We start from the raw sequence: 18,857 nt of genomic DNA on the forward strand, positions 1-18,857 counted from the left end.
GGAAACCGTATCACAGTCCTCCTCTCCATACCGGGACCTCTTCCATCTCTGTAGTAGATCTACTACGAGTCTGTGCCGATTTCTTTGTGCTCTGTACAGTTTCCGCCTGAAGATCTTGTTGTGCAGTCCCTGTATATTAGCTCCTGGCTCAAGGAGATAGGCGACCATCTCGAGATTGCCTTTTGTAGCTGCGGTCTCGATTGCGCTCAGGCCATGTACAAACGGAAGCACATGAACAAACGCCCCGCCTTCGGCCAAACGCAGAGGCATATTAACATCCGCCCCGCCTTCAGCCAATAAGCTGACTATGTCGAGGCTCCCCACTAAGACTGCTTGTTGCAGCAATGATGGGTATCCGGGAAAGCCCATAACGTTGGTCTCTGCTTCAGCTGCTATCAGCTGGCGTACTATAGACGCATCACCTCTTGAAACCGCAAACCCAAGAAGTATCTTTCCATGCGCTGAGATAATGCTGTTCCATAGATTATTTGGACTGGCCCCCAGTTGAATCAGACACTTGACCTTGATGCAATTGCTGAGTTTCACAGCTGCTCTAAGTGCATTGTCGAGGTACGATTGCACATAGTCGTATCCCATGACTAGATTGACATCTGCTAGACGCCATTCAGCGTCTGGGATCGCATTTTGGATATCAACATTTTTCGAACAACAAGCGCCGACGTAACCAGCAGTCAGTTGTCTTACTCGCTCGTTACATTGCTTCTTGTCGAGACCGCGATAAGGGAGTTGCAGGAAGGCTCTGAGGTAGCTAAACTTCTTAGCATACAAGGATACCGAGAAGGCGCTTTCGAAGTATGTGTCTCCATCGGGCCATTGGTGTTCATAGATACACATATAGGGATTAAATCCAGTGTCGAGAAGGATGTCGACTACCTTGTCGAGTGACAGTCTCACAGCGATAACAAGTATCCAAACTCCATTCTTGGCTGTTTCAAAGCCCGAACTCGCGACTTTGGCAAGCAAGGGTTTTGCGAGGTCCGTGGCATTCTGGCTGGAGGCGTGCGCGAGGAAGTGACAGTCGTAGGTCCGATGAGTGGTGAAGATTGAAGCACCGTGACTGGCAAAGATATCAACCAGGCCCTTGTGTCCTCTGTGAATAGCTGATTGTATGGGGTTGTATGCCTTGTGTTGTGCTTCATGGTGGGATCGATGGTTGTAGGCTCTGAAAGCGTTGACATCCACTCCAACGTCGAGTAGCATCACTACCAAGCATTTGTTCCCGTCTTCCGTGGCATAAAGCAGGAGGTCTTCGCCGACGCTTTTCCACTTCGCATCTGATTTGGCAATCAACAGCAAGCGTATGAGAAACGCCATGTCTTCAGCAGTGTCGAAAGCTCTCATAATGTCGTAAAGATCATCCTTTGGTAATGTGTGCTTGACAAATAACCGGAGAAACTGATTGTACCCATGATAGAGAAGCTCTTTTACGGGCTTCTTGTCTAGATGGTGAAGATGATATCTCTCCCCTATGGGGATAATGCTGGAAAGCTCATCGTCGCCGACAAAGATGGCTGCGCGCATATATTCGTACAAAATTTCTGGACATGAGCGCTGTGTTGAGTCTGAGATCGAATGTGACGACGGAGACGGTGAGCGTGTCACTCCCAGGGGCGTTTCGGTAGGGATATGGTCGGTCATGTCAGATACAGCGGTCACATCCCGAGTAGCGACTGCCGATGATAATACATAGTCGTCCTCTTGGGCACGTACAAGTGGTCCTTGAGGACGACCAGCCGTGGGAATTTCCTCATGGAGGTGCTCGTCATGCACTGGCTCTTCGCTCAGCTCCTGCAGATCGTGTTCTACAGTCGGTCGTGGCGTGGAAATCTCGATGCTCGGTGGCGTTCGAGAACGAGACTGAGGGCGTAGTCCTGAATGACCAGTCAGTGGATCGGCATGACCAACGATGTCTCTTCACCTACGTGATTTGTAGAGATCAAAAGTCATTTCACGTTTCCGAAGTCTTTGCTTTTCTATTCTTGCCTGTGGTATCACTACCCCACGGACTTTGACGATGGTCGGGCGCTTCCTTTTGTCCAGGCGACCGAGAATGAAATTCCATTCTTTCTTTCGTACATTCTTCGAGACGCGCCATTTCTTGAAAGATCTTTCGTACTGCGGTTTGCTTTCGTTCGTTAGAAAAGCGATACTTGGTATCAAACACCGCTTACGTTCGTGTAAAGCCTCGACTAGCCATAACATGCATGACGTCAGACAGCGGCTTGTCTTGCCCAACGTATAGAGCAAGGATATCTTCCTTTCGTGACGTCCATTCTGACTCTTCTTCTTCCTCTCTTTTGGGCATGTTCCAAGTCTTTCGACCAACCAGTAGTTCTCGTTGTGACGTTTCGAGTAGGGTCTTCTAGCATGTGTTGTTCGGCAATAAGCCAGTGGTGAGCGATACAAGGCTGAGAGGGCTCAATACTTAGGCAAGAATGTCGAGGCTCGCAAGGCCTTTAATGGGACAATAAGAGGAAAAATCCGACGACTATAATGTCGAAACGTATGTCTATCGTATGGTAATGTTCAGCTGGTAGAGGGTGCAAAGGCCTCTAGGGAAGAGGCGAGGCAGGCAGCACTCCATTGGCCGCTTCCAAAATCATCGACCCGCCGAGCCTTATACTGCGACCCGGCTGAAAAGCCTTCTGTCGCCGTAATCTTGAAGTCCTGGTGATTGGATCATGCCAAAATCTTCGGTCACTGGCAGAAAGTCGGCTCCCAGCTTATGCACAGCCGCAACAACCCTGTGTAAGTCAATGCGCCACGCGACTCGATGCGGCCCATCTGAGAGGCCGATTCCAGAATCTCTCAGGCGGTGACGACGGCTCTGTCCGTCTACAAGGATGAGGCAGCGCGCCCCAGCATCGTGCCGGCTGGGGCTATTGCGCCTCGCGAGGACTGATTGGCTGCACACAAAATCTCCCTTGGATACTCGAATCTAGTAGGCCTGTTCCACAATCTTATACCAACGCAAGCGATGATCGCGGCAGCGGGAATTCTGTACCCATTGATAGATGCGTGCGGCACTGCGCCCGAGCAGACCTCATCAAGCCTCTTCCGGATAGTCGTGCTACAGCGAGGCTACGAATGATTGACTATGGCCAGAATCACCGTCCATTTCACGCGCCATCGAAGCTTAGCACCGGCCATAGACGAGGATGTTGCTTACCCCACGCGCCACCTTAACGTGGACCGGTAGCCGTGGATCGTACTTGGGTCGTGCGGCGGATTAGCGCACTTCTAAATCCTATACCCCTTCAGCCAATAAAGTGAGTATTCTACAAGATATATAACATCAGTTGCTCGCTGCTATGCCCGAGTTCGAACAGCAGCGGCATAGTACCTGGGTATCCACCAGAGCAGACTGGAAGACTCGTACACCTGAGCATACTTCAACGCAAGCATTCTGTCCCAAGGCCAAAAGCTGATCCCCAGTGCCATGGCACTCGACACCCAAAGCATCGTTGCTATCATTGCCCTCTTCGTCACATGTCCACCGACTATTTGGCTTCTCTATAAATTGTACATGCGACGTCTAAATCGGCAACATCATAGTATGTGAATGCGCACTCTTACCACGTCCCCCCGCAGCCTAACATGTTCTAGTCACAAGCGCTCTTCTTCCGACGCATACGCCCCCTACAAGTGCACCAATAGCAAGACAGCCTATCCTGTTCCGGCTCCAGCGCTCGCACACATGGTCGCTGGACACCACCATAATCCTCGAAGACATGGCGTCCGCAATGCACCATGAGTCGAGAGGTACATTGGCACACCTCCACATATCCAGATACAACATTAACTCGACAGGGATATGAGACTCTAGTTTAGCTCAAAACTTTCTCATGTAGATGAGCTTGATCGCCCCGTTTACTGGATAGCGTACCGAGATGAAGACACACTGGATTATTGTAAGCCACCGCAGAACTTACCAATATGGTATAGATCATGAATGATGGCGAACATAAGGACGTACACAGTCCAGATGCTGTCAGCGTGGAGGCTTTATGGAAGGACAATACGATGTGAGAAGATGGATGTATGTAGACAGCATCGATAGCGCGTCAGTCTCCGGACGGCACAATACCTTCATGGTGCTCTCTCATATGTGCCAATACCAGTCACCCATTAGCGATCCCGTCTCTACACGCTATTCCCATTCTATGCTCATGGCACCGCAGGTCGCTTCCTGACAATGGACGGCTTCAGTACCCTCTGATACCGCGCCAGATCAAAACTCCCATCTTCCAGCTCTTTACTATGCGGGTCACCAGCCCAACAAAATGTCCGACACTTCTCGCGGACTTTCTTATCGTCATCCAAAGTCGCCTCGCACCAAGTCCAGATGTAAGCACCAGTTTCGTACTCCTGCAAACGCTTGAAGTGGTTTTCCTCCTCCACTTTCCACACCACGCCTGACACTTTCTCATCGTCATCGCCAAGTATGAGCGCTGGATATATACTCCACATTCTGACTTTGAAGCCGGAAATTGTTGCAGGTCGTGTGGTGGGAAGCTCTGGGAGGTTCAGGACCGCTTGTAGGACTTCCGGGTCCATGAGTGAGCCGTACAGGAACATGTAGCATGGACTAAAGGGTTGGTCAGGTGGTAATAGGGCATTCGTAGTGCGATTATGCTTTGATTGAGATGGTGGCGCAGATACTTTCAAGTTTATGGCCTTTGAGGCGGGCTTTGGGGCAGGTGGGAGAGGAGGTGGGGTTGGATCAGGCATGGTAGCAGTATCTATAGCACTGTCGCGTTCATGAGAACCCAGATTATCGTCACAGAAAGATGAGTTACGGGCTGTGTGGCATTCAGCGCGTCGAAGAAGGCTGCAGCCTAGCGTCCACGTGCACAGCCTCGGGCATCATCGGCCCCCGGGCCTGTGCCGGGTCCAGCTGCCCCCGCGGCGCAACAACAAAAGAACGCTATCGCTTCCCCTGAACAACAACCCTCACTCCCTGCGTCCCCGGCTTCGCGCGCGGAACAAAGCTATCAAGATACAGATCAACAGCGTCGCGCCCAGTCTCAAACAGCGCGCACTCAAACCGCCGAAAGAAACTCGCAATGCCGATGTACAAATCCGTATACGCAAGCTGCATGCCCACACAGCTCCTCGTTCCACGTCCAAATGCAATCAGGTACTTTGTTAGCGCCTTTCCATCTGGCGCCTTTGCATCGTTTGCCCAGCGCTCCGGTATGAACGCGAAAGGATTGGGGAAAATGCTTGGATCATGAGAGGCGGTGTAATGGTCCATGCTCACGATAGTGCCTACAGGGAGCTGGTAGTCTACTTCGGGGGTGTGGTAGACCATGGGTGTTGGTGAGAGGCGAGGGATGCGCTGAGGAGTGCCGTAGCCGAATCTCAGAGCTTCGTTGACCACGCCAGTCAAGTACGGCAACTGCATCAACGCGTCGAGATTCGGGATGTGATTTGGCTCTGGAATCGCTGCATCGAGTTCAGCGCACAGATTGGCCAGCGTCACGGGATTGACGAGAAGGTGGTACGAGCATGCCGACAGCGTGTACATTGTTGTTTCGATGCCTGCGCCGATGACGGAGATGGCTTCGTGCTGCAGGCGTTTGGTGGAGAGTTCGCTAGGCGGGAGATCGGACTCGAGGAGAGCCGTGAAAAGAGATGGGATGGCCATTGTCTTTTCTCCAGAGGCGTGTACGGCTTTGGCGTGCTGAATTTGCGTCTCCATCTCTTTGTTGAAGGTCATGACAGAGCGCATTGGCGGCGACAGGAGCACGACGAGCCAGTCTGGGAGCAGCTTCAGGGATCTGATCATCCATGGGAATTGCGTGATGAAGTGAACAGGGTCGAGAAGATCAACCCTAAACGTGTTAGTCATGCTACGTGTATGATGCGACATAAGGTGGCATACATGGCGTCGGAGAATCGAGCGCGAAAGTCGGGGTTCAGGATGAAGTCATACGGCTTCTCGAGACAATATCCGACCACGATATCCGAGGTGAACGCACCCCACATGTTATTCAGATTCATCGTCTTCCCGTTGGCGACGAATCCGGAATCGATGCGATTGCAGAGACGATCCATATGACTCTGGACGTGAGGCGAGTACTGAGTAATCTTACGTTTAGAGAAGAAGGGGTTGAGCGCGCTACGACGCAGACGATGAAGACTGTGCTCAGCAGTAGCAAACGAGGACATCTCATTGTTGAAGCGGTGCTCGAGATGCTTCAGCTTGTCCGAGTGGCGAGACTGCGCATACAGGGTATCGTAGAAGGTGGGATCTTGGATCTTGGATGTGTACTTCGTTTGGACTAACACGCACGATAGGCCCTGCAACAAAGTGGTGAGCAAACAGTATTTGCTTCCTGGACCATGTAGACATGCCGTATTTCTCATGCCATTTCTGGTATTCCCACATGAATTGACCACCGGGCGCCTTGAAGCACTCATAGTACGTTTCGACCCATTGCGTCAACGCAGCAAGCCTAGGACCTGGAACGCTCCGCAGAGGGTGGAAGTAGAGACGATAGATGGAGACGTAAAGTACGTATAACGTGAGGAACACGCTAGACACAAGTCCAATCCGCCCGTAGGTCGAGGACACAAGGTTGTGAAAGAATTGATTCATGGCAGGGTTCTGAGGATCTCAACCGCAGCCCGTTCGCGCAGACATATTGTATCAAAGCTTTCGAACTGTACGAACGTGCACCTGAAGCTGCAGAGTGCTGACTTGAAGCATGCCTGGCAGATTCACTGCGTTTGGTGGTCGCTGAGTAGGTGAAGATGACCACGCAAAGTCATTGCAATCGGATCATCATGAGACGAGCGCGAACACAAGAATGTAATACACGGACCGCAATCTTACAGGATGCTGACCTTGCATTAGTGTGACGGGCCGCGGGTGACGGCGCTACAGCCAATTAAGAGCCATCAAAATAATCATAAATGTAAACATCAAACTGTGCCACGCTCGTGCACGCTGCTTAGAAATGACAGCTCGGTGCCTTCCTGCTAGACAAGGCTGCAGGTGACCGTGCAGTGTCACGTGGCTGCTCAACTCAGGGAGTAACAGCCATGGAGCTGAACCATGATATTGGCCGGCTCGCGCTATAACCGACTGCATCTAACTGCAACCTACATACCATTCTCACCATACCCGCTGCACCTCCGACAACATGCCTGGAAAGACGTATCTCATCACGGGAGCTAACCGCGGTACGTACCTTTGACCTACTTGGGACTGCTAAACTGATTTAACTGGATATGCAGGCATCGGCCGCGGCATGTTCGACCATTATGTCGCACAGCCAAACAACACCCTCATCGCTGCCGTGCGCGACCCTGCCGGTGCTCAAGCCCTGCTCAGTGTTTCCAAAGGCGAGAACACCAAAGTCCTCATCGTCAAGATCGACTCGGCATCCAAGACGGACCCATACGAGGCCGTGAAAGGCATCGAAAAAATCGACGTCGTCATCTCAGCTGCTGGTATTGCGCCGCTCAACACCGTCGCCGATGTGCCACTCGAGGAGTTCGAAAATGCCCTTCAGGTCAATGCCATCTCTGTCATGATACTGTACAAGGCGACCCTGCCCTTGCTCAAGAAGTCAGACTCGGCCCGCTTTGCCTTCATCAGCGCTGCTGGCGGCAGTATCAACAACATGCCTGAGTTCCCTTATCCCAACATCAGCTATACCGGCTCCAAGGCGCTCGCCAACGTCATGGTCCGCAAGATGGGTATGGAAAACGACTGGCTGATCACGCTGTGCATTCATCCTGGGTAAGATATCTCCAAGCTTGCTGTGTGATGCCAAAGTTGACATGTCGTGTGAATAGCCTCGTCCAAACAGACATGGGCAACATGGGCGCACGCGCTTTCGGTCTGGAGAAGGCACCGCTCACCCTCGAGGACAGCAGCAAGAACACTGCGCACATTGTGAGTTTGAAAACTTCTCTACAACGTTGTCTATCGTTAACGGGGCTCTAGGTCGATAATGCCACCAAGAAGGAGCATTCTGAGCAATTCTTCAACGAGACCATTGACCGCCGCTACCCTTGGTGAGACGGGATGTTTGATGGTGGAGGGAGGATCGTGTCTGGACGATATGAGAATGGGCATATCGGACGACTGTGCGACGTGGAACTGGTCTTACAAATTAGTATTGTAGTTGGCATATCGAGATAAATCATTTGCACCCGACGCCTTATGAGGAATGTTGCAGACAGCGGTTACTGTTTATTATTAGCCCGAAAAGCCATGAGTCCTTTTAACAGACTCTATGTTGCTTCACCGTACTTTAGCCTTTGCCAATGCTCACAACAGCGATAACCAATCCCAGCTATTTTTCGGGCGAAAGCCCTCGATCCTTCGCTACGAGAGCTTCCTTGAATCTGTCACAGCTCAACTTACCTTTCGCACGCTTGTTCAGATCACCACCATGTCGGACCAGGACCTCTACTACCTCCATCGAGCCGAGAGAAAAGGCCATATGCACGGGAGTCCAGCCGTGAACATTCATCGCGTTGGGATTTGCACCGGCTTTGAGTAGCCTCGACATCACCTTCACATGTTTACCAAGACTGGCCCTATGCAGAGCTGTGTTGCCGTCACTGTCGGGTTCATCGACGGTGTACCCCGAGCCCAGCAGAAGACCTACGAGGCTGTCATGACCGGCCTCGGCCGCGATGTGGAGGTTGGTCTGAAAGGGCTCCTCGTCGTCGAGGTCGTTGTCTTCTCCAATGCGGCCATCGACAAAGAGGTTGGGGGTGATTATACGAGTGTTGATTTGTGACTTGCGCTCATGTTAGTGATTCGCCAGCTTTATGACACGTCTCGAAATTTACCGCATCACCGCTGCTTTCAGACCCAGTTTGAGCGCGGCTCGCTCCGATGTCAGGCCACGCGGTTCTGTTTGTGTCTTGATTGGAGTAGAAGCCCCCAGCGTCGTCAGTACTGGAGACCATGGCCTCGGCTGGAGGGTCGTGGGGCCATAGCACAGCGTGACGTGACTGTGTCATAGACGGTGGGAAGTTGAAGTCGGTCATGTTCATGTGCGGGCTGCATGTCACTCAGCCAGATCGCCACGCCATAGCATTGAGAGTGTCTTACTGTGGTCGCAACGATGGCGAAATAGGCGAATCTTGAAGTTGGCGGAGCAGCCCTGTAATTGTGACGTCCCCTCGTAGTGTGTGGCTGTCATTGGGGGTCGTCGATGGGGGCATCGGGTCTTGCTCCGACGTCTGTAGTCCAGCTGCGTGAGGGTGAGATAGCCTTCCCTCGCTGCCCCATGCCAGCACATCGTGGTTTGACTGCGGGCGCGGCTGTATAATTGGCCCGCTCGCTGTAGCTGCAGCGGACGGTGCCGCCGCTGTCGTGAATGGCTCTCCTCCATTTTTAGTCGCCTTCTTGCCTGCAGTGCCCGAACGGTCAGTATCAAAGGGCCGAGTAGTCGCAGAAGCCTCAATAATAATAGAGGGCGCGCCTTTGACTCGGACTAGGGCCCGGCCTTGATTCGGGCCTTCTAGCAGTTTAAATCACTTACTGCGAAAGCGTCGCTGTGCGTGTCGGTTCTGTATCTTTCGCCGTTCCACGGCATCCATGGAGGGTTGCATTGTTACGGCACGGGCAGGAGGCTTGAGCTATATAGCGAGCAAGAATGGCTAAGACTCACGTTAATGACTGCGCACACGTGCAGGGTCTCAGGCACCCGCTGAAGACAGGGCCGAGTGCTGTGGGTGATCTCAGCCCGGCTCGGAGTTTGGCACTACTCTATCTAGCGCCGAGAGCTAACCTTGTTTCGGTCTAGACGGATCACGTGATATCCACGCCGTCAATCAACTACCTAGGTATACAACACACTTCGCATGATGCTATATCTTATTCCATCCACAAGCTTACAATGTACACATACACGGTGAGAGCTTCAAAGTAATACTGACGACTATTCAACACATCGCTATCTTGTGTGATGTACCTAGGTAGAGTTGCGAACTCGGAAACTACTCTCCGTACACCATAGGAGAAAGAAAGAATAGAGTGCGCCTTTGACTCAGACTGCGGTCTGGTCCTAGGTTGGGCTTGGTCTTTAAGATTGTGCTTTGGTATACGGTATGATTGCAATAGCTTTGATGTTGTTCGCTGGAGTGTCTGGTGCCCAACTAAGGACCAGACCGCAGTCTGAGTCAAAGGCGCACTCTATTCTTTCTGAGTGTCTGGTGCGTCACCGCAGTACCGTGGTCGTCGGCGGGGCTGACCATAGGAGAATCATCCAATCCTGAATTTGATTGTCTTCCGTGCAATAGCAGGCGACTTTGTTAAGACCGCAGGCGCGTATTTCCATGTGCGTGTCGATTTGTAAACACACTCATTGGCAATAAGTACCTGTGAGCATTGGGGGTTGCGGACGAAGGTATGCGCGGCTGAACGCCCAGCGAGGTCGATATAAGGCAATCAGCAAAGGCAACCAGTATGGCCTTTCTAGCGAGCCAGGCCAGCGGAACTCGTCGAAAGTTGCTCACCCGAAACGTGGAGAGCGGGCCGTCGATTATGTTACACTACCTAGGTAATCATGCAAGGTCAGCATCCCATGGAATTGCGGCGTCGTCCGTGCATCAAGTCCACATTTGCAACACAATATGTCTTTGTCTCTGTATCTGCTGACATCTCAGCCCCAATTCCTCGCGCTTGCGATTGACCGAGCTGACAAAGATGGAAGCTGTGTCACATGTGCACGATCCTTCCGCTTTACCTGCAGCTTATCAATTCAGCCAAACATGATCGTAGGTCCACGGTTAAGTAGGCAACTGTTCTAACTACAAGCAAGCCGTACATGTCACCCTTCTCTGCATTGTTCTCCTGCTTCAAGCCCGTCGGCTCAAACACAGATCAATCTACCAGCAAAAAGACTTCGAACTCGTCAACTCCCAGCAACAAGTTCTCCACTATGGCGGGAACAACTTACCTCATCACTGGCGCTGCCAGAGGTATCTCTGACCTACTCTATTAACCGATGTTTAATTAACCATTCTCCAGGTCTCGGAAAGGCAATGGTCGAGACCTATCTGGCGCGCCCAAACAACACCGTCATTGCCGTAGCACGCACCACCAGCTCCGCGGAGTCACTCAAGTCCCTCCCTGCCGGCAAAGACAGCAAGCTCATCGTCGTCGCCTACGACAGCCGCGACACCGAAGGCCCGAAGAAGGCCATCGAACAACTCAAGAGCCAAGGCATCACCACCATCGACACCGTCATCGCCAACGCTGGCATCTCCTCAGACTACGCTCCCGTTGCCTCCGTCTCTCTCGACGTGCTCAAGTCACACGTCGAAGTAAACGCCTACGGCCCCCTTCTTCTCTTCCAAGCTGTGCTGCCCCTGCTCCTCAAGTCGTCCAACCCCAAGTTCGCTGCGCTCGGAACTCCCATCGCCAGTATCACCGGTATGGAGAGCCGTCCGTTCCCCATGGCTGCGTACGGAATGTCCAAAGTCATGTTGCACTGGATGGTTTGCAAGGCGCACTTTGACCACCCGGAGCTTACCGCGTTTGTGCTTGACCCTGGGTTTGTGCAGACTGACATGGGTAATGAGGGAGCGAAGACGTTTGGTATGGAGAAGGCCTTTATTACTGTTGAGGACAGTGCCAACTTTTTGGTATCGACGGTAAGTTTTTCGCGAGGCTACTGTGCGGAGTTAATGCTGACGTTGTGTAGATTGACAAGGCCACGAGGGAGGAGACCTCGGGACACTTTCCCACGATCGAGGGCGGGGACTTCAAGTGGTGATCTGGGTCGCTGTTTACTCGAGGTGGTGTCGTTTCTAGTCAGCCAACAGCAATGGAGGTCCAGTATAACATGTCAGTGTAGGCGTAGGCGTAGCACTGATGCACTGGTTGCGCAATGCCGCTCGTACGCGATGATCTTGCCCTGCCAATTCAAACCTTCTCATAATCTCTTCTCGCACCCTTATCTTGTTCCCAGTCGTCCAAGGTGGTGAACTAGAGTATGTAAACAATATTCCGGTTACGCTTTCAGAGACGAGTGCTTTTGGTGCGTCGTAGAAGGACCGTATCGAAAGTGCTGTAGCCTAGCGTGAAGCGGGCACAGCCTCGTGGCTGCCCCCGGGGCCGCTGGACTCGCCCTCGCTACCCATGCAGAATGCAGATAGAGACAATCTTGTAAGCGACAAACGTCGGGCTGGCGTCTAAAAGCCCGCGAGAACGAAAGTTTCCACAAGCTTTGCGACACCTAGGAAGGACTCGATAGATTCCACGCTGACAGCCTAAGGTGATGCAGAACAATGTAAGCCTCAAACAATGTGTTGGTATGAGTTGTGGGGGTTGTGAGTAACTCGTCGTGGTCTATTGGTTCCCTGCAGTACCACTGGATACATCGAATAGCAACCAAGGTGCGGTATAACGTGTGGCTGTGACTCAGAAAGAGGGAAGGCATCCATAAAACATGTGAAGGCGCGACCTGCAGCGGAAAAACACCCTCACACACACACTCAACCCTCACAAATACCATGGAATACCCCGACGATCTAGACCTAGAAGGCATGAACGCGCTGGACGAACTGACCGGCGATGCTGGACCATATGATCATACTCCCGCACCCAAGCTGTCCTCCGAGCTACAGGATCTCATCCGAGCCACCAAGTCCCAGACTCCAGCGAATGGAACCCCCAAGCGCAAATCGAGCAAGATGGACTACCTCTTCAAGATCACCGCACCCATCACCCCGACGATCCTCGCTTCTGCCGCCATCCTCTCCACTCAACCCAAAATCCACCAAGGGCAAGGCGAAGACGGCGACGCACTATTCTGTCAAATTCGCGACATCGACATCCCAGCGATTAAAGAATGGCTTGCGGAGGCATACCCCACCGTCTCACCAACGTTCATCCCCATCAACATCGCACGCAAAGCCCTTTCCCCATTCTCCGCATACCCAACTCTAGGCTACGACACCACACTACCTCACCGTCGCCCCCAAACCATCACGCCCTCCGACTACCAACCCGCACAAAACCAATTCCCAGTATGGTACTTCTTCTACGGCACCCTAGCCAATCCCTCACAACTAGCCCATCTCTTCAACTCGCCACCAGGCCAGCAACACACGTTACTCCCCGCTATGATACACTCCGGAAAGATCAGAACTTGGGGCGGTAAGTACAAAGCGCTGGTTGATAACCTTGGCACGTGCGTGGAGGGGTGCGCGTACGAGGTTGTGTCGCAGGAGCAGGAGGATGCGTTAAGGGTGTATGAGACGGCGAAGTATGAGGTTGTGAGGGTGGAGATTATGTGTCGGATGGATTCTCGAGCGAGGGTTGTGAGGGGGTTGACGTTTCGTTTTGCGGGGGAGGAGGGGGAGTTGGATGAGGATGAGGGGGAGTCGGATGAGGATGAGGGTTAGGGTGAGTAGGACGAAGATGAAGTTGAAGCGGCATCAGCGGATTAGTTCTTGTCGTAGGATGATGTTTTGAAGGTGTAGCAGCAGTGATGTAGTAACACATTAAACATTCATAATTGGAAATACATACATGAGCAAAGTGGCAAAAGTATAACTCGCCGAAAAGGAATTTGCTTCTATATCCTGAGAATGCCATCCCAAAGATACTCCATGCGCCACGCTGTAAATGCATACACAAAAAGTAAACCCCGCGGGTTGATCATAGTTCAAAGTTGTCCAGCCAGTGCTTGATGACCACCTTACCCTCATTGAAAGAAGGCTTGTTCATGCGTACAACGATAGCTGCATGTGAGTGTCGGTGGTTATGAATGTAGACCGGGTGTTTCGTAAAGCCAACGTTGTCCAGCGCTTCGATCATTCCGAATTGCTCTTGCGTGAGAGCTAGCGTGGGGAAGGTGGGAGTCGCGGCCTCTTTTTGCTCTTGTATCGAGTCGACGTCGGATCTGGACTCGTCCTTGCGTGGAGGAGCAGACCCTACGTGTTCGTAGCTCTCGCTCAAATATTCTTGGCTCTGGGCGTGGTTTGCGTTCTCGTACATGCCCTCAGCCTCGCGCCGTACGGCATTGATCATGAGCGGTATGCGATAGCGCGCGTAGTCGATGCCCGATCTGCCTTCCTCGTGCAGTCTTATCCGTTGCTGGCTGCGGATCGATTGGAATGCAGAGTTGATAAGGAAAGCCGAAACGCCGATCGGTACGAGGACTGTCAAGGCTGCGACAATGCCCGTCCTTCCCAGTATTGTCCATGTACCCTGTACCAGCCGCTGTGATAATGCCGGGGGCTCTTCTGGCTCCTTGTGCGAGACTGGGTGCTGGCCGTCGACAATGACGTCTTCGTAGTCGGGGATGTAATTTATCTTGATGTCGTCCGGGTCGACAAAAGGGTCGGTTTGCGAGATTCCAGCGGTGTAGTATGTGACCGTTCGATCGTTCACGACGTTCGCGTATAGACTCCGGTGCTTGAATTGGGCAAGGCCTCGGATGAAGATGCTTTCGGAGTCCGCAAGTACGGCTAGAAGTGATCTGTCTGTATCCCTAAACTTGTCCACGCCAAAGAGTTGTCTCCCGCTCATGGAGAGTGTTCGGGCACCTAAGACGTTCCAGATGTGGCTGTGATAGCCTTTGAGGGGTGTTCGTACGCCGAGGTGTGGTGTCGCAAACGTTGTAAAATTCTGGTGATGTTAGTTTACTGGATTGAGAGTCGTGGAGGGCAGTGTAGACATACGACTGGCTGTATCTTCTCGAAGATGCCTCTGTGGAACAGCAGGCCGATAGCATAGCGTGCTATTAAGCCTCCTAGCGAGTAGCCAACAACACTGATCTTTGTTATGTCGTGCCCAGCCTCAGCTAGTTCCTCCAACTTCCTCTCCACCTCTTCTGCCACGCGCTCGCCACCGGTGTCGATGCCATCGTATGTGAAGCTGCCAGCGTTGCGCTTGGCCACGAGAATGTGCAGTTTGTCTTCTGGATATCGTTCGCCTAGAGTGGTGCTGACGTATTTGAGATGCTCAGGCTTGCCCCAGAGGCTGGATGTGGTCAGCGACAGTGTTCCTTCTTGTCATGATAAGAGGCGATAAGCGTGCGACGGAGACAGGGACGTACCCATGAACGAGGACACAGAGGTGGTCGGCTTTCTTGGAGGTGCTCATGGAGGTAGACATGTCGAAGGTATCTTAGCTGGCCTGGGTATCACGGTGAAAGGCGCAGTATTTGTATATCGCTCGGGCGTCCACAAGTCGTCCGAAAGGCGCAGTATGACCCGAGACGCGTGCGGTCCGAAAAGCAATTCCTATGCGACGAGGGCACTTGTGATGTCGCGGAAAGTGGCGAGTTTGACAGGATATGATGTGTAGATGCGCAGTTTTATTCAGGCCCAGTCGCGCATACATTCATGGGTATCGACGCTGGGTGGAGGGTGAAAGGGAGGCGGCCTTGAGATGCGCACGGGTTGCATCACCGCGTCATGACGGAATTAAGGCGGATCGCCGTCGCAAGTTCGCCCGCCCGCGTCCGTGGACCCTGCGGCTAGCGCTAAACAATCTACAGGGCTGAGACGCGCATCTCACCTCATCCCTCACCTTCACCGTCTAGCCCGCTCTAGCTCTTTCGGGATAGCTGAAGCCCATATTGAAGCTTGCTGGGCATTTTGATCGCAGCGCATTTCTACAACACCACTCTTGATGAAGCTACAAGGTCACCGTTGACGCGCGAGCTATTCCACCAGCCGCCTTTGCATCTACATCAATATTTTCCTGTGCAATGAGATGTTCAAAGCTTGAGCATCACCCCTTCATAACGTTGCAAAATCGTGCAATCAAGTGTGTGTGGCTGGTGTCAGACCCAAGGCCAGTTTTCATACATCGCATCCATTGGCTGCATAGCTCTTCGACAGCTCTAGCCTGGCACCTTCCACAAGAATAAAGCTGAACAGGTCTGCAGACTGCATCAAAACAAAAACTTGCAAAGTAGGTGAGCTGACGTCAACGTAGGCTCCAGGGTGTTCAGGCATTGTATCTACTCACAGGAAAGAATACGTCGCAAGTGAAGCAATCATGTGGCCTTCAGTACCTGCTTACAGAAGCTTTGCCAACATAGCATGCCCTTCGGGCGCAAAGTGTGAGCTGCCTCACTGCATCTTCGGCCACGATTCTACAAAACCCATTACGACACGACGATCCCCATCGCCAGCTGCAGCTGCAACAACATATGATTCGGAGCCAATCGCGAAGAGACTGAAGCTTGACCACGACAAGAAAGCACCCACTATCACCAAATCTACGCCAGCCCAGAAGACGCCCGATGTCTCAGTCAGCACGGACATACCCAAAGACAAGACACCGACAACAAACAATGGGCCTACGGCTGCTAGCCCTGTCCCTTCTAAAGCATCGGTCGCAAGTGCCGCTACCTCTACTCTCCCGAAGTCTGCCACGCGGCCAGCATCACCACCTCCGGCTGTAGCTGCGCCCAAGGCTACTGTCAAACCCGACGCTCCTATAGCTTTGATGCCGCGCAAACTCAACAAAGAACCAGCCACTTTCACCAAACGGGTTGCTCTACTCAAGGCGCTACATTCCTACATGAAGCCGCAGAACGATAAGCTCCTCAAAGCAGTCAAGCCTGAGATCAAAGCGCTGCATCTATCCGCAAACCAGCTGAACAAGCTAGCAGTTGACGAAGAAGAAAGGATAGCTACATCAAACCCCTCGGTATACGAGAACATACTCAAGCAGCGATTGGTGAAGTTGAAAGGCATGCCGGCAGAGGAATGGGTCAAGGAACGGCGCGATGCGGTGGCCAAGGAGAGTGGAGAGCCACCAAAGAAAGCACCACCTAAGAGGATAGACACGGGTCTTACAGCGAAAGAAGAGATCACATTCCTTCCCAGGCTTGTGTGTCCACAGGATGGATTAGACCAGCACGGCTACGTGACCAAGGTACCTGCTGAGGCCGATCTCAACGAGACGAAGTTGGCGCTCGAAGCAGCTGGCGGCTGGGAGCAGTGTGACCGCTGCAACACCCGTTTCCAGGTCTTCTCGGAGCGGCGAGAAGAAGATGGAGCGCTCACAACGGGAGGGCAGTGCAAGCATCACTGGGGGAGGCGCGTTTTTCCAAGGAAAACAAGAGGCGTCGCCCCAGAACCTACAAAGTTCAGTTGCTGCAACGGGGAGGTAGGGTCGCCCGGCTGCACTACACATCCTACCCACGTGTACAACGTCAAAGATCCAAATCGACTGTCACTCATCATGCCATTTGTAGAAACGCCGGAGAACGACAAGGTCCCGAAGGACACCGCTGTTTGCTTCGACTGCGAGATGGGGTATACGACTAATGGCCTTGAGATGCTTCGTCTCACAGTCATTACATGGCCACAACACAAACCTCTTGTCGACGTACTGGTCCGCCCACTCGGACACGTATTGGACTTCAACACCCGCTTCTCTGGCATCACCGCAGACCAGTTCCTGAACGCGAAACCATATGATCCAGACAATCCAAAACCCGTCCGTAAAGACCTACGTATCGTCGACTCTCCCCACGCAGCAAGAGACCTCTTTCTCTCACATGTCTCTCCCACCACCCCAGTCCTCGGCCATGCGCTCGAAAACGATCTCAATACCATACGCCTCGTCCACCCCACCATCATCGACACCGTACTCCTATATCCGAACCCAAGTGGTCTCCCCTTCCGTTTCGGCCTGCGAAAACTGGCGTCCGACCACCTCGGCGAGCAGATCCAGCAAGGAGGCGCTGCCGGCCACGACAGCTACGAGGATGCGCGTACCACGGGCGAACTGGTCCGATGCAAGATCAAAGAGAGGTGGAAACTTTTGAAGATTGATGGCTGGCAGATTAGAGACGATGGTGTGTATCCGCCTATGCCGTCTGAGAAGCCGCCGGAGCATGCACCAGCGGCGCCATCCATGGTGCCAGAGGCGAAGATGGCGGTTCTGGAAGGAAATCCGGCGCAGAAGAGGAAGGCGGAGGATGAGAAGGGTGACGAAGAGCCGGAGGCGAAGGAGCAGGGATGAAGATGCGGTGGTAGTGCGGGTACTGGTGTGCGAAACGAGAGGCGAGGATGAGCGGCATGGCGATGTGATTGGATGTGTATATATGTATGGTATTGTAGCATAGCACGAGACGACCTCCTCATCCTGTACCTATCCCGGGGGCCACCTCATGATTAACAGAGCTCCAGCCCTTGTCCATCCGCGAAGTGCCCAATTCCTGTTAGATCTCTTTGTTTCCCCCTGGCGCATGTGGTGGGCTTGTCTATCATCACCGTCCTCGTCGTCGCCTCTCCAACGCTTATCTCGTCTTCCTTCGTCTTCCTTGGTCTTTCCCAGTCTTCCGCATCGTACCTCCCAGCCTTGCAGACCTGCACTTGAATACCGTTGCCTCCCATGCCGCTCCTCAACCCACTTTCTCCCTATCCAACCCCTGCACGCCCTCCAACCCCTCCTTCGTAGCCTCATACACAACATCCGTGTCTAGATCCTTCATCACACCAATCACAACGCCTATGCTCTCTATGAACCCGTTTACGGCGACGCGCAACATGCGGTTTGTGGTTGCTGCGTAGTTTACTTGGAGGACGCTTTGTTCTGTGGATGAGGATGAGGGGGAGGGTGGTGTGGTGAGCGTGAATGCGCGGCGGACGAGGGGTGAGAGTTCGGCGTCGACGGAGAGGGCGCGGGAGGCGGTTGAGGCGAGGTGGGGGGTTGGGAAGGGGATGTTTAGGGTGCTGGGGTCGTGTTAGGGATGTGAGTTGCATATGATAGGGACTGGAAACGTACAGGGTGCAAGGGAAGTCCTCTGCTTTCCAGTCTTTCTGGTCGGCCATGTTGCTGTGTCGCTCGTGGTCTTTGTCTGCTCCGCAACGTCTGTGGCGCT

At 52.9% G+C, this 18,857-nt stretch overlaps 9 protein-coding genes across 9 annotated transcripts; 5 read left to right on the forward strand and 4 right to left on the reverse strand.

Annotated features, from left to right (window-relative positions):
- Positions 1–4,188: 4,188 nt before the first annotated feature.
- On the reverse strand, positions 4,189–4,752 carry J4E88_007467 (uncharacterized protein; the record flags this gene model as incomplete). The annotated part of the gene is made up of 1 exon (XM_049401084.1): positions 4,189–4,752. One exon carries the CDS (start codon positions 4,750–4,752, stop codon positions 4,189–4,191), a length of 564 nt encoding a protein of 187 aa, XP_049253396.1.
- Positions 4,753–4,948: 196 nt separating this feature from the next.
- J4E88_007468 (uncharacterized protein) lies at positions 4,949–6,447 on the reverse strand (the record flags this gene model as incomplete). The annotated part of the gene is made up of 3 exons (XM_049401085.1): positions 4,949–5,858; positions 5,909–6,362; positions 6,444–6,447. 3 exons carry the CDS (start codon positions 6,445–6,447, stop codon positions 4,949–4,951), a joined length of 1,368 nt encoding a protein of 455 aa, XP_049253397.1.
- A 725-nt stretch (positions 6,448–7,172) lies between these two features.
- Positions 7,173–8,056, forward strand: J4E88_007469 (uncharacterized protein; the record flags this gene model as incomplete). Its single annotated transcript, XM_049401086.1, has 4 exons — positions 7,173–7,212; positions 7,267–7,774; positions 7,831–7,930; positions 7,982–8,056. The coding sequence occupies 4 exons, from the start codon at positions 7,173–7,175 to the stop codon at positions 8,054–8,056; spliced, it is 723 nt and encodes a 240-aa protein (XP_049253398.1).
- A 505-nt stretch (positions 8,057–8,561) lies between these two features.
- Positions 8,562–8,786, forward strand: J4E88_007470 (uncharacterized protein; the record flags this gene model as incomplete). The annotated part of the gene is made up of 1 exon (XM_049401087.1): positions 8,562–8,786. The coding sequence occupies one exon, from the start codon at positions 8,562–8,564 to the stop codon at positions 8,784–8,786; it is 225 nt and encodes a 74-aa protein (XP_049253399.1).
- A 1,981-nt stretch (positions 8,787–10,767) lies between these two features.
- On the forward strand, positions 10,768–11,774 carry J4E88_007471 (uncharacterized protein; the record flags this gene model as incomplete). Its single annotated transcript, XM_049401088.1, has 4 exons — positions 10,768–10,773; positions 10,818–10,977; positions 11,027–11,652; positions 11,703–11,774. 4 exons carry the CDS (start codon positions 10,768–10,770, stop codon positions 11,772–11,774), a joined length of 864 nt encoding a protein of 287 aa, XP_049253400.1.
- Positions 11,775–12,513: 739 nt separating this feature from the next.
- Positions 12,514–13,407, forward strand: J4E88_007472 (uncharacterized protein; the record flags this gene model as incomplete). The annotated part of the gene is made up of 1 exon (XM_049401089.1): positions 12,514–13,407. One exon carries the CDS (start codon positions 12,514–12,516, stop codon positions 13,405–13,407), a length of 894 nt encoding a protein of 297 aa, XP_049253401.1.
- A 256-nt stretch (positions 13,408–13,663) lies between these two features.
- J4E88_007473 (uncharacterized protein) lies at positions 13,664–15,124 on the reverse strand (the record flags this gene model as incomplete). The annotated part of the gene is made up of 3 exons (XM_049401090.1): positions 13,664–14,635; positions 14,689–14,989; positions 15,066–15,124. 3 exons carry the CDS (start codon positions 15,122–15,124, stop codon positions 13,664–13,666), a joined length of 1,332 nt encoding a protein of 443 aa, XP_049253402.1.
- Positions 15,125–16,015: 891 nt separating this feature from the next.
- On the forward strand, positions 16,016–17,995 carry J4E88_007474 (uncharacterized protein; the record flags this gene model as incomplete). Its single annotated transcript, XM_049401091.1, has 1 exon — positions 16,016–17,995. One exon carries the CDS (start codon positions 16,016–16,018, stop codon positions 17,993–17,995), a length of 1,980 nt encoding a protein of 659 aa, XP_049253403.1.
- A 382-nt stretch (positions 17,996–18,377) lies between these two features.
- On the reverse strand, positions 18,378–18,807 carry J4E88_007475 (uncharacterized protein; the record flags this gene model as incomplete). Its single annotated transcript, XM_049401092.1, has 2 exons — positions 18,378–18,708; positions 18,761–18,807. 2 exons carry the CDS (start codon positions 18,805–18,807, stop codon positions 18,378–18,380), a joined length of 378 nt encoding a protein of 125 aa, XP_049253404.1.
- Positions 18,808–18,857: the final 50 nt, after the last annotated feature.

This window comes from Alternaria novae-zelandiae (assembly GCF_023758075.1).
Source record: "Alternaria novae-zelandiae strain BMP 2774 chromosome Unknown scaffold_15, whole genome shotgun sequence".
NCBI classification, from domain to species: Eukaryota; Fungi; Ascomycota; class Dothideomycetes; order Pleosporales; family Pleosporaceae; genus Alternaria; species Alternaria novae-zelandiae.